Below are 13,956 nucleotides of genomic sequence, written 5' to 3'. Positions count from 1 at the left end.
GAGATTGATTATGGAAGATTTTCTGAAAGCTGCCGGTGTGGGGACAAAATCTGACCACATCTATGGACTGTAATCCTTTCTCTGTTGTAGGCAATGATATTAAACAGTTGTCATTATGAAGCACCTCCCCTTGACAAACAAAATTTGTATTTGATTGTGATAACAAAATATTGGATTACTAAATACAGGAACTTGCATTTTTAGATGATATGAAGGAAAAACAGACTTGTTTCATTGTAAGCTTGGTTTGGCACATACTACACACAAGGACAACTATAATAGGGTTATATATACAGTGATTATATATATATATATATATATATATATATATATATATAATGCCTTAATATGTGAGATTTATTTTATTTATAAACAAATGCTTTACTTTTCCATTACAGGCCCGCTATGCAGCGCCAGTGTTTCGTCCTTTGGTGTGCGCCCCATTACAATCTTCAGTGGTTTTTTAGTAGCCGGTGGCCTTATGATGAGCAGTTTTGCGCCTAGCCTGTACTTTCTTTACTTTTCCTATGGAATTATGGTTGGTAAGGATTTTTTTTTAACTTAATGTGAATATAAAATCTATATGACTCTTAAACATAAAGATATTTAAACAGATATGCTGTAATTCATTAGAATATTACATTTTTTAATAACTGACCCTAGATATCCATGCATATAAACCTATAAAATGGAGTTAAACACATGGATAAAGTCCTTCTCAGCAGCTGCAGGCATTGCACCTCTGAGCAGAACACAGACAGTGATTGACAGGGTCATGTGACTGGCTTTCCGAAAGGCTCTTTGCAGGAGTTAAATGCTTTCATCTAGGATCAGTAATGAATAAATGAAATGATCAAATCAATTAGAAATTGTAATTTTTTTTCGTGAGAAAAGGTGGTGTTTCTAGCTTTTGTGCTACCGTAGTTAAAGGGAAATCTGGTCCCCCCCCCCCCTCCCAAAGCTATTTTTTACCTGGTTTCCCCAACCAGAATCCAATGATATATTGAGGGTTATAACCATTATAAAACATTAGGATCATTGATTAGTCATAAAATTATTAAATTAAGTATTTGGACTAGAAACTCATCAAACCATAGAACTACTCCTAAAAATCTGCCCCCCCCCCCCAAATTCTGCTGCCTATAATGGCATTTAGAGTGTAAGTAAAAATTGCAACGTCATCTTCACAACAAATCATTATAAACGTTACAATTTTAGAAGTAAATTAACCATAGATAAATAACACTCTGATTTTGTAGTAGAACATAACTTTATATTACCTACATCAAGCCTGAAACATATTTGTTTAAAATCTAGGAGTCAGCTTCTAAATTTAGGAACCAGAAACTTTTGGCCATCCCTATGAGATTTTATATATAGATAGACAGATAGCAATATATATAGATGAATAGTGAATTTCGGTATATAAACAAATATGTATATACAGTGATATACAAAATGCGTGTGTATAGCCAATATATAGAAATAGTATAAACTGTATAAAGCACTTCCCTTTATAGAGATCGCTGCCAGCCCAGGTCCTCCTCAACCGTATACAGGATAATAGCTGCAAATATGGCGGCGCTGTGTCTCTGGGAATGGAACTGGATATCCCTCCTTGCTTCTCTGACCAAGTTAAACTTCTTTAACCTCCAAAAGAAAGTAGCCCAAAATAGTGCAGTAACGTCACACAAAGGGGTACGCCAAATGGAAGATACAAGATTTCAAGTGAAGGTCAGCTTTTATTGTCGGTATCACCAGCAAGATATCGATGGGATACAGCTTCATAAAAGTTTATTAAAACAGAATTTTAAAAAGCTCTACCGGTTTCAGCTAATTTTGCACACTATTGATTTGCTCTTGAAAAAGGCAAGTTTATTAGCTGAAAAGGGTAAAGCTTTTTAAAATGATGTTTTAATAAATTTTTATGAAGCTGTATCCCATCAATGACTTGCTGGTGATTCAGACAATAAAGCTGACCTTCACTTGAAATCTTGTGAGTATCTTCCATTTGGCGTACCCTTTTGTGTGACGTTACTGCACTATTTTGGGCTACTTTCTTTTGGAGGTTAAACAAGTTTAACTTGGTCAGAGAGGCAAGGAGGGATATCCAGTTCCATTCCCAGAGACACAGCGCCGCCATATTTGCATCTATAGGCGTGTGTATGCATTTATGTAAGGGTGGTTCCAGCCACATGCAAGGGGGGACCTAGGGGGCACCTATGGATGTCTAAGGAACTCTAAACCAGGGCACTACGGCCTAATTTTAAATCACCCGTGTCTTCCTGGTGTCTTGGGGAGCCCTTACCTACATACCTCCCAACATTTTACAGAGGATTCTCCTGGACATTGTAGGGAAGGGGTCTGGTGTTTTGGAGGTAGGGTGGAACCGTGGGCTTGTCATGGGAGAAGATGGTATATATATATATATATATATATATATATATATATATATATATATATATATATAATATTGTTTCTCTCTAACTTAATACAAAAATAAAACAAATATATATATTATCATAATACTATACGTTCCTTTTGCTAATAATAATAATATATTTTAATTTTAGGGATAGGCTGTGGGTTATTATATACAGCAACTATAACTGTTACATGCCAGTATTTTGAAAAACGAAGAGGACTTGCCTTGGGTATCATTTCAACAGGTAAAATATCTGTAATTGTGACTATTTTTTTTAACAACTTTATTTAAAAAGGCAAAGAAAGGTCAAAATTAAAATATGCAGTATGGGTATAATTCCATTAGCAAAAATGCTTCAAGTAAAAGTTATTACTGTTTTCCAGCTGGATACTGACATATGCTTTGAGTGTCCCGTGCACCAGTATTCAAGCTTAGGGAGCTGGCAGTGGTGTGTATTGTGCATATGAAGACTTAAAGGGACAGTCTAGTCAAAATTAAACTTTCATGATTCAGATAGGGCATGCAATTTTAAACAACTTTCCTATTTACTTCTATTATCTAATGTGCTCAATTCTTTAGATATCCTTTGTTGAAGAAATAGCAATGCACATGTGTGTGCCAATCAAACAAAGACTTTATGTACAGCAACCAATCAGCAGCTACTGAGCATATCTAGATATGCTTTTCAGCAAGTGATATCAAGAGAATGAAGCAAATTAGATAATAGAAGTGAATTAGAAAGTTGTTTAAAATGACATGCTCTTTCTAAATCACGAAAGAAAAAAAATGGGTTTCATGTCCCTTTAATTTGTGTCATATAAGCCATTGCTGACTCTCTGAGATGGTGTGAATATTTGTGCATGGGCCCTTACAGCATATGTGCGTATGCCACTGAAAAAACGTAATAACTTTTACTAAAAGTATATTGCAAAAATACTTTTATTTAAAATTGAAATGCATCCATGCATATTTCATTTTTTACCTTTCTATGCCTTTAATACAATTTATTTGTTATTGTACAATATAGACTTGTATACTTACAGTATACCCTAATATTATATAGTAGACTTGTTAAAAGATTAAAGAGACATAAAAGTCAAAATTAAACTTTTATGATTCTGATGGAGGATGCGGTTTAAAGAGACTTTTTAAATGTTCTTTGTTCTCTATGAGTGCATTGCTGCTATGGCGCTTTCTTTAACTATGTGTTTAACACACAGTTATATGCCAGCAACAATGCAGTAATGACTTGCTCCAACACATTAGTGTGATCTTTCAACCTATTTGAACCATTTAAATAGTGTTTGGTTTAAAAATAAGTATTTAAAAAAAAAAAAAAAAATCTAGTCATTACTAACATGTAAGAAATCATATCTATTGAAACACATTTAAGGGACACTAAACCCAAATCTTTTCTTTCATGATTCAGATAGAGCATGTCATTTTAAGCAACTTTCTAATTTACTCCTATTATTACATTTTCTTCATTCTCTTGCTATCTTTATTTAAAAGGTAGGAATGTAAAGCTTAGAAACCGACCCATTTTAGGTTCAGCACCCTGGATAGTGTTTGCTTATTAGTGACTACATTCAGCCAACCAATAAGCAAGCGTAACCCAGCTTGTGAGCCAAAAATGGGCCTGCTCCTTAGCGTTTACATTCCTGCTTTTTAAATAAAGATAGCAAAGGAATGAATTTAAATCATGAAAGGAAGATTTTGGATTTAGTATCGCTTTAAGGATGCTACCATCTCTCTTCCAAAGGCACTTGTGAATTAGTCCCACATCTCCCTTACTTTAAAACCAGCATATTTGTAATTTTTCTTTAGTTTTATGTTCCTTTAAACCATTTAATGTTATCGGGTTCTGTCTGGGAAACTTTACATGATATCCTATTACAGAAAACCAACTCTTATACTGTATCCTAATGTGAATTACAAAGTAAAATGACACCACCTAGTGACTAAGACATAAAATGACATTAATCTGTTTATATTATGTTTATTTACCAAAGCATTGTCCAACTTATGCCCTGGGTCTGGGATGACAAAGTAAATTACGCCTATAGTGCTTTTATATCAGTTTCCCGTCTCCAAATTGTTTGTAGAGCTTCCAACTGCCCCAATTTTTCCATAGATTGTAGTAGTTTATGAGCTCTGTACTTTTTGTCACCTCTACCTCTTTCCCTAACCTATTGGGGGCTGGGAAAGTTTGCACTACTTTTTCAATACAGAGAACAGCTCTCATTTATCACCCTAGTATGCATCAGCTGGTAAACTCGCGCCCCTAGTGAATAATTAGTGTGTGTCACATGACATATACACAGCTCAGGTAATAGTAAGTCATTCATCTGTTTATATTGTTTTTATTAACCTGCTCCAATCCTGTGGATGCTGAATTGGCCTCCACTCCTTTTTTTAAATATCCGTTTTCCTAATTTCATAATGAAATGTTATAAGGATTACCATACTTTGGGGCCTATTTATCAACCTCCGTATGGAGCTTGATGCCCCGATGGACCTATTTATCAAGCTCCGTATGGCCCGTGTTTCTGGCGACCTTCAGGCTCGCCAGAAACACAAGTTATGAAGTAGCGGTCTAAAGAACGCTGCTCCATAACCCGTCTGCCTGCTCTGAGGCGGCGGACAGACATCGCCGGAAATCAACCCGATCCAATACGATCGGGTTGATTGACACCCCCTGCTAGCGGCCGATTGGCCGTGAATCTGCAGGGGGCGGTATTGCATCAGCAGTTCACAAGAACTGCTGGTGCAATGATAAATGCTGAGAGCGTACACTGTCGTCATTTATCGATGTGCAGCGGACGTGATCCGAAATATTGGATCATATCTGCTCGCACGTTCTTAACTAGGCCCCTTTATCTTTTTTTTTCCTGCTGTCCTTAATAGGGATGCCCCCTCGGCCAAGTTTTCCTGGATAGTTATGAGTTATACATGCTGCAGGGTGTGCAGGGAGGAACATGTATTTTACTGTCCAGCAGCTCTATTCATGTTCCTCCCTGCACACCCTGCGGCATGTATAACTCATAACTGTCCAGGAAAACATGGCTGAGGTAGCAACCCTAGACCTCAACACCCCTTTCCCTAGCTTATTTGTGTCCCAGTTTAAAAAAAATAGAAAAATAGAAATCCTAAAAATAAAATGCCCAACTCTGTGTTTATCCATTGAGAAATGTGCTACAACCATTCAACTATACTCCCAAACTTTCTTTGCTCCACTCACCCCTAGATATATTTGTCTATCTATATCTGTCTGTCTGTTTATCCTCCTGTCTGTTTGTCCATCTGTCTGTCTATCTATCATCCAGTTTTGTTGATGATAAAATCTTACAGCTTTCTCCTACATTGGTGTGTCCGGTCCACGGCTTCATCCTTACTTGTGGGATATTCTCATTCCCTACAGGAAGTGGCAAAGAGAACACACAGCAGAGCTGTCCATATAGCTCCCCCTCTGGCTCCGCCCCCCAGTCATTCTCTTTGCCGCTCTGAACAAGTAGCATCTCCACGGGGGTGGTAAAGAGTATGTGGTGTTAGTTGTAGTTTTTTATTTCTTCTATCAAAAGGTTTTCCAAGCAGTGGTGCCTTCCGTTTAGGTTACCTGACTTGTTCCCTCCCTTCATCCGTGTCCTAAAGCTTTGGTATTGGTTCCCACAAGTAAGGATGAAGCCGTGGACCGGACACACCAATGTAGGAGAAAACAGAATTTATGTTTACCTGATAAATTTCTTTCTCCTACGGTGTGTCCGGTCCACGGCCCGCCCTGGCATTTAGTCAGGTTTAAAATTTTTATTTTTTTGTACACTACAGTCACCACTGCACCCTATGGTTCTCCTTTTTCTCCTAACCGTCGGTCTAATGACTGGGGGGCGGAGCCAGAGGGGGAGCTATATGGACAGCTCTGCTGTGTGCTCTCTTTGCCACTTCCTGTAGGGAATGAGAATATCCCATAAGTAAGGATGAAGCCGTGGACCGGACACACCGTAGGAGAAAGAAATTTATCAGGTAAACATAAATTCAGTTTTTTTTTATTAATCTGAAAGGGACATAAAACCTACATTTTTTTCTTTCATGATTTAAATAGAACATACAATTTTAAAATAATTTTCCAATTAACTTCTATTATCACATTCTCTTTTGTTTTTTTGTTATCTTTTGTTGAAAAGCTTGAAGGTAAGTTCAGGAGTGTGCAAGTGTCTACAGCACTATATGGCAGCAGTTTTGCAACAAATGTTATAAATTAGCAAGAACACTAGATGGCAGCACTATTTCCTGTCATGTATAGCTCCAGCAATATGCACACTTAGCTCTTCAACAAATAATAACATAAGAACAAAGCAAATTTGATAATAGAAGTAAATTGGAAACTTTTTTAAAAATGTATTCTCTATCTGAATCATGAAAGAAAATATTTGGGTTTCATGCCCCTTAAAGGTTCATAATTACACTTGATATATGTAAATAATGTATCTGCTTGTTCCAGGTTCGAGTGTTGGGACTTTTATTTATGCAGGACTACAGAAAGAGCTTATATGTCTTTACGGATTAGATGGCTGTTTACTTATTATTGGTGCATTATCCTTGAACATATTTGCTTGTGGCATTTTAATGAGGCCTTTACAAAAATCATCTAGTGCTGCACCGGGGAAACCTTGTCTGGAAAATGTTCCAGATACCTACCTCATTTACCATGAAAAAGAACTTAACATGGAAGAAAATTTAGGTGTACTTGAAAAAAAAACAAATAAAGAATTAATTGTTCTATCCAACACTGACTGCAAGCAGGAATCTTTTCTCAATAAACATGGATTTACAATTCTACAAGAAAAGAGTTTGGTATCCAAAGGCGACTGCAAGCAGGAAAATATTCTTAATAAGAATGGATTTACAATTCTACAACAAAAAAGCTTGGTATCCAACGGTGACTGCAAACAGGAAAATATGCTCAATAAGAATAGATTTACAGTTCTACAAGAAAATAGTTTGGTATCCAACGGTGACTTTAAAAAGGAAAATATTCTTAATAAGAATGGATTTATAATTCTTCCTTCTACGGAAAAAGATAATTTAACAAATAATAGTACAGATGCACATATCTGTACGCAGTTTGCTAAAAATAATTGTCTCCGCTATGTGGAGTATTGGGGCCGTACCACGGACCTGTTTAAAAACAAAATATTTTCAGCACTTTTTGTTGCAATTTTACTTTTAGGCATTGGGGGATTTGCTCCTTCACTTTTATTAGAAGATGTAGCAAAAAGTTCAAATATTGATCCAGAATCAATGATAGTGCCTTTAGTTTCAATTACTGGTTTTATGATGGCCATTGGAAAGCTTGTTTTAGGATTCCTTGCTGACTTTAAATGGATAAATACACTATATTTATATGTACTTACTTTACTAGGAACTGGGGTGGTCCTGATTGCAGTGCCCTTTGCAAAGTCTTACCCTGCTCTTGCAATTCTTGCTGCTTTACTAGGTTTTTTATCTGGTAACTGGTCAATTTTTCCATATGTAACAACAAATACAGTGGGACTCGATAAGCTAACGCATGCCTATGGGATACTGATGTTTTTTGCTGGACTTGGAAATTGTCTTGGACCGCCTCTATTTGGTAAGATTTTTTAAATCATTCAAATGTTATTAACTATATATATTTAGTAGTTTACATCAACTTCTCAACTTGAGTCCTCTAGTAGCCCTAACAGTCTAGGTTTTCATGATATCTGACTGGTGAAATAATGAGTTGATTGGTGAGAATAGTTTAGTAACCATGGTTACTGATCAGCTGATTATTTCATCTGTGTTTTAGTTAAAGGGACATTCCAGCCAAAATCCACATTGGAATCCACATGGATGCATTTCAGTTTTCAATAGAAGCATTTTTGTAATATATGTATATTAGCAAAAATGCTTCTAATAAAAGCTTTAGCTGCTTCAAAGGTGTATTTAAGTATGCATTGTGCACCAGCATTTTAAACACAGTGATTAAGGTGCTTGTACAATCTGGTACATGACCCAATTTGTTAATTGCTGACATGATATAGCCCCACTGGCACTTTGAGCAACTGCAGTATTTAAAATTCTGGTTTACTGAGAATATCTAGCTATGTTTCACATGCACATGCAGCGAAAGTCTCTAACACTATAACAATGATAACTTTTAGTAGAACAATGTAATTATCTACGCGCATTTCAACTTTGACCAGAATGCCCCTTTAAGATATAATGAAAATCTGACCTGTTAGGGGTATTTGAGGACTGGATTTAAGAAACACTGGTTTACACTGCTTCAATTATTTTTTTTATATCCCTTTAATAAAACTATATTATTTTATTCTTTTCAGGTTGGATTTTCGACTGGGTACAAACGTATGACATTGCGTTCTACTTCAGTGGGCTGTGCGTTTTATTCGGTGGTATTTTTCTTTTAGTAGTGGCATTACCACATTGGGATACGCACCTTACTAAAAAGTCAGGATCACTTCAAAAAACCTACTCCTGTAAAGGATCCTTAAGCATTTAATTTGCGTGATATTTAATTTCGTTTTATATGCCTTGTATACACGAAGAACATTTGTATTGAGTATGAATTAATAACTCTTCTTTTAGTAATTGTCATAGTTTCAGGTATTTACCATCTTTTCCACCATACATATTTTAATAGTATTATACCATTTATTATGCTATACCAAGAAAGTCTTTGACACAAATGTATTGTCTCAGGAACACATTGTCTGCACTGGAAATAAACTGAATTTTAGCCTAGAATTTTGAAATTTCAAGAGCTTTGTAACTATGATTAAATCCATGTTTATTAATGTCATGACAAACCTGTGTTTTATGACTCTCATGCCTATGTTAACTAAACGTAGTACAATATGGCAAAGTGTGAATTTTTTTCTTTTGTTGTTAAATACCTCTCTGCAATAACTAAAGGTCATCTTCTTAAAAAAAAAAAAAAACACAATTACAAAATGCCCTTGTTTTTTCCTTATTAAATATTCATTAGAGGCTTATTTTATATTTAAAATCAGTAATAAAACCATTTTTGTATTGAAAATGTGTTTTTAAATGTCCTTGCTTCTTATATGCCTAAAGGATTTAAAGCGATCCCCTGCTGGTCACTGGGGGGGGTAGTTATCAAGCCGTCAACCTCAAATACGCTGCGTATTCCGCAGCGTATTTGTGGCGAGGCTGATACGCCTTAGTTATCAAAGGCTCGAGACCGGCAAAAGTAGAATTTTGTGACGTCAGCTTCGATCCGCCGGACTCAGTCCGACACAGATCGATTCTTACGTCACTCCAGATGTTCCGCACACAAGTGCGGCACATTCTCACTACTTTTGCTAGCTATCAAAAAACTAGCAGGTACGCTCGGCACTTTTACGGCCCAGCGTACCTGGTTTTCAAAGCGCCAGCCTGGAGGCGGCGGATCCCATAGGAATCAATGGGAGTCTGACCATAGCGAAAGTACAAGTTCGCTGCTGACAGACATCCCATTGATTTCTATGGGAGCTGTCTACACCTAACACCCTAACATGTACCCCGAGTCTAAACACCACTAATCTGACCCCCCCTACACCGCCGCAACTAAATAAAGTTATTACCCCCTAAACCGCCGCTCCCGGAGCCCACCGCAAGCTACTCTATACATATTAACCCCTAAACCGCCGCTCCCGGAGCCCACCGCAACTATAATAAATGTATTAACCCCTAACCCGCCGCTCCCTGAACCCGCCGCAACCTATATTAAATGTATTAACCCCTATCCTGCCCCCCCTACACCGTCGCCACCTATAATACATTTATTAACCCCTAATCTGCCCCCCCTACACCGTCGCCACCTATAATAAATTTATTAACCCCTATCCTGCCCCCCACTACGCCGCCGCCACTGTAATAAAATGATTAACCCCTAAACCTAACCCTAACCCTAACGCCCCCTAACTTAAATATTAATTAAATAAATCTAAATAAATTAACTCTTATTAACTAAATGAATCCTATTTAAAACTAAATACTTACCTTTAAAATAAACCCTAATATAGCTACAATATAAATAATAATTATATTCTAGCTATCTTAGGATTTATTTTTATTTTACAGGTACCTTTCAATTTATTTTAACCATGTACAATAGCTATTAAATAGTTATTAACTATTTAATAGCTTACCTAGCTAAAATAAAGAGAAATGTACCTGTGAAATAAATCCTAACCTAAGTTACAATTACACCTAACACTACACTATACTTTAATAAATTATTCCTATTTAAAAATAAATACTTACCTGTAAAATAAACCCTAAGATAGCTACAATGTAATTAATAATTATATTCTAGCTATCTTAGGATTTATATTTATTTTACAGGTAACTTTGTATTTATTTTAGCTAGTTAGAATAGTTATTAAATAGTTATTAACTATTTAATAACTACCTAGCTAAAAGAAATACAAAATTACCTGTAAAATAAATCCTAACTTAAGTTACAATTAAACCTAATACTACACTATCATTAAATTAACTAAATAAACTACCTACAAAGAACTACAATGAAATACAATTACATAAACTAACTAAAGTACAAAAAATAAAAAAAGCTAAGTTACAAAAAAAAAAAAATTAAGTTACAAACATGTTAAAAATATTACAACAATTTTAAGCTACTTACACCTAATCTAAGCCCCCTAATAAAATAACAAACCCCCCCAAAATAAAAAAAATCCCTACCCTATTCTAAATTACATAAATTTCAAAGCTCTTTTACCTTACCAGCCCTTAAAAGGGCCATTTGTGGGGGCATGCCCCAAAAAGTTCAGCTCTTTTGCCTGTAAAAGAAAAATACAACCCCCCCCCCAACATTAAAACCCACCACCCACATACCCCTAATCTAACCCAAACCCCCCTTACAAAAACCTAACACTAATCCCTTGAAGATCATCCTACCTTGAGTCGTCTTCACTCAGCCGAGCCACCGATGGAACTGAAGAGGACATCCGGAGCGGAAGAAGTTAATCCTCCAAGCGGCGCTGAAGAAATCTTCCATCCGATGAAGTCATCATCCAGGCGGCGCTGAAGAAGTCTTCGATCCGGCCGATGTCATCTTCAAAGAGGCGCTGAAGAGGTCTTCTATCCGGGCGAAGTCATCTTCCAAGCCGGGTCTTCAATCTTCCTTCCGCCGACGCGGAACCACCTTCTTCACCGATGGACTACGATGAATGACGGCTCCTTTAAGGGACGTCATCCAAGATGGCGTCCCCTCAATTCCGATTGGCTGATAGGATTCTATCAGCCAATCGGAATTAAGGTAGGAAAATCTGATTGGCTGATGGAATCAGCCAATCAGATTCAAGTTCAATCCGATTGGCTGATCCAATCAGCCAATCAGATTGAGCTCGCATTCTATTGGCTGATCGGAACAGCCAATAGAATGCGAGCTCAATCTGATTGGCTGATTCCATCAGCCAATCAGATTTTCCTACCTTAATTCCGATTGGCTGATAGAATCCTATCAGCCAATCGGAATTGAGGGGACGCCATCTTGGATGACGTCCCTTAAAGGAGCCGTCATTCGTCGTAGTCCGTCGGTGAAGAAGGTGGTTCCGCGTCGGCGGAAGGAAGATTGAAGACCCGGCTTGGAAGATGACTTCGCCCGGATAGAAGACCTCTTCAGCGCCTCTTTGAAGATGACATCGGCCGGATCGAAGACTTCTTCAGCGCCGCCTGGATGATGACTTCATCGGATGGAAGATTTCTTCAGCGCCGCTTGGAGGATTAACTTCTTCCGCTCCGGATGTCCTCTTCAGTTCCATCGGTGGCTCGGCTGAGTGAAGACGACTCAAGGTAGGATGATCTTCAGGGGATTAGTGTTAGGTTTTTGTAAGGGGGGTTTGGGTTAGATTAGGGGTATGTGGGTGGTGGGTTTTAATGTTGGGGGGGGGGTTGTATTTTTCTTTTACAGGCAAAAGAGCTGAACTTTTTGGGGCATGCCCCCACAAATGGCCCTTTTAAGGGCTGGTAAGGTAAAAGAGCTTTGAAATTTATGTAATTTAGAATAGGGTAGGGATTTTTTTTATTTTGGGGGGGTTTGTTATTTTATTAGGGGGCTTAGATTAGGTGTAAGTAGCTTAAAATTGTTGTAATATTTTTAACATGTTTGTAACTTAATTTTTTTTTTTTTTGTAACTTAGCTTTTTTTATTTTTTGTACTTTAGTTAGTTTATGTAATTGTATTTCATTGTAGTTCTTTGTAGGTAGTTTATTTAGTTAATTTAATGATAGTGTAGTATTAGGTTTAATTGTAACTTAAGTTAGGATTTATTTTACAGGTAATTTTGTATTTCTTTTAGCTAGGTAGTTATTAAATAGTTAATAACTATTTAATAACTATTCTAACTAGCTAAAATAAATACAAAGTTACCTGTAAAATAAATATAAATCCTAAGATAGCTAGAATATAATTATTAATTACATTGTAGCTATATTAGGGTTTATTTTACAGGTAAGTATTTATTTTTAAATAGGAATAATTTATTAAAGTATAGTGTAGTGTTAGGTGTAATTGTAACTTAGGTTAGGATTTATTTCACAGGTACATTTCTCTTTATTTTAGCTAGGTAAGCTATTAAATAGTTAATAACTATTTAATAGTTATTGTACATGGTTAAAATAAATTGAAAGGTACCTGTAAAATAAAAATAAATCCTAAGATAGCTAGAATATAATTATTATTTATATTGTAGCTATATTAGGGTTTATTTTAAAGGTAAGTATTTAGTTTTAAATAGGATTCATTTAGTTAATAAGAGTTAATTTATTTAGATTTATTTAATTAATATTTAAGTTAGGGGGGCGTTATGGTTAGGGTTAGACTTAGGTTTAGGGGTTAATCATTTTATTACAGTGGCGGCGGCGTAGTGGGGGGCAGGATAGGGGTTAATAAATTTATTATAGGTTGCGGCGGGTTCATGGAGCGGCGGTTTAGGGGTTAAACTATTTATTTAGTTGCGGAGAGGTGCGGGATCAGCAGGATAGGGGTTAATAATTTTATAATAGAGGGCGACGGTATAGGGGGGCAGGATAGGGGTTACTAGGTATAATGTAGGTGGCAGCGGTGTCCGGGAGCGGCGGTTTAGGGGTTAATACATTTATAAGACTTGCGGCGGGGTCTAGGAGCGGCGGTTTAGGGGTTAGTAACTTTATTTAGTTGCGGGGGCCTCCGGGGGCGCCGGTATAGGGGGTAGAACAGTGTAGTTTAGTGTGAGTGCTTAGTGACAGGCTAGCAATAAAGCTGGGAAAAAGCCGAAGGGCAGCGAGATCGGATGAGTGATAACTGTCACAGTCCGCTGCTCATCGCCCCGCGGCTTTTTGACAGCTTTATTTGATAACTTAGGCGAACGTATTCAAGGTCCGCGGCGGCGAAGGTAGGCGAGCTTAGGCGGACGTATTGGGCCGGCGAAGCCAGAAAAGTAGACGGCTTGATAAGTAGCCCCCTGGATGTAAAAGCATGGGCT

At 37.0% G+C, this 13,956-nt stretch overlaps 1 protein-coding gene across 1 annotated transcript in view; it reads left to right on the top strand.

The window, feature by feature from the left end:
* Nucleotides 1-9,503, top strand: part of SLC16A9 (solute carrier family 16 member 9) — an 81,316-nt gene extending 71,813 nt beyond the window's left edge. The window contains exons 4-7 of the mRNA XM_053692243.1: nt 399-542; nt 2,574-2,669; nt 6,924-8,054; nt 8,788-9,503. Coding sequence (XP_053548218.1) covers nt 399-542; nt 2,574-2,669; nt 6,924-8,054; nt 8,788-8,966 — 1,550 coding nt within the window. The 3' untranslated portion in view covers nt 8,967-9,503. The remainder of the gene's footprint in view (nt 1-398; nt 543-2,573; nt 2,670-6,923; nt 8,055-8,787) is intronic.
* The last annotated feature ends 4,453 nt before the right edge of the window (nt 9,504-13,956 follow it).

Source organism: Bombina bombina, chromosome 9, assembly GCF_027579735.1.
Source record: "Bombina bombina isolate aBomBom1 chromosome 9, aBomBom1.pri, whole genome shotgun sequence".
In the NCBI taxonomy this organism is placed as follows: Eukaryota; Metazoa; Chordata; class Amphibia; order Anura; family Bombinatoridae; genus Bombina; species Bombina bombina.
This window is presented reverse-complemented; position numbering and strand designations above follow the sequence as displayed.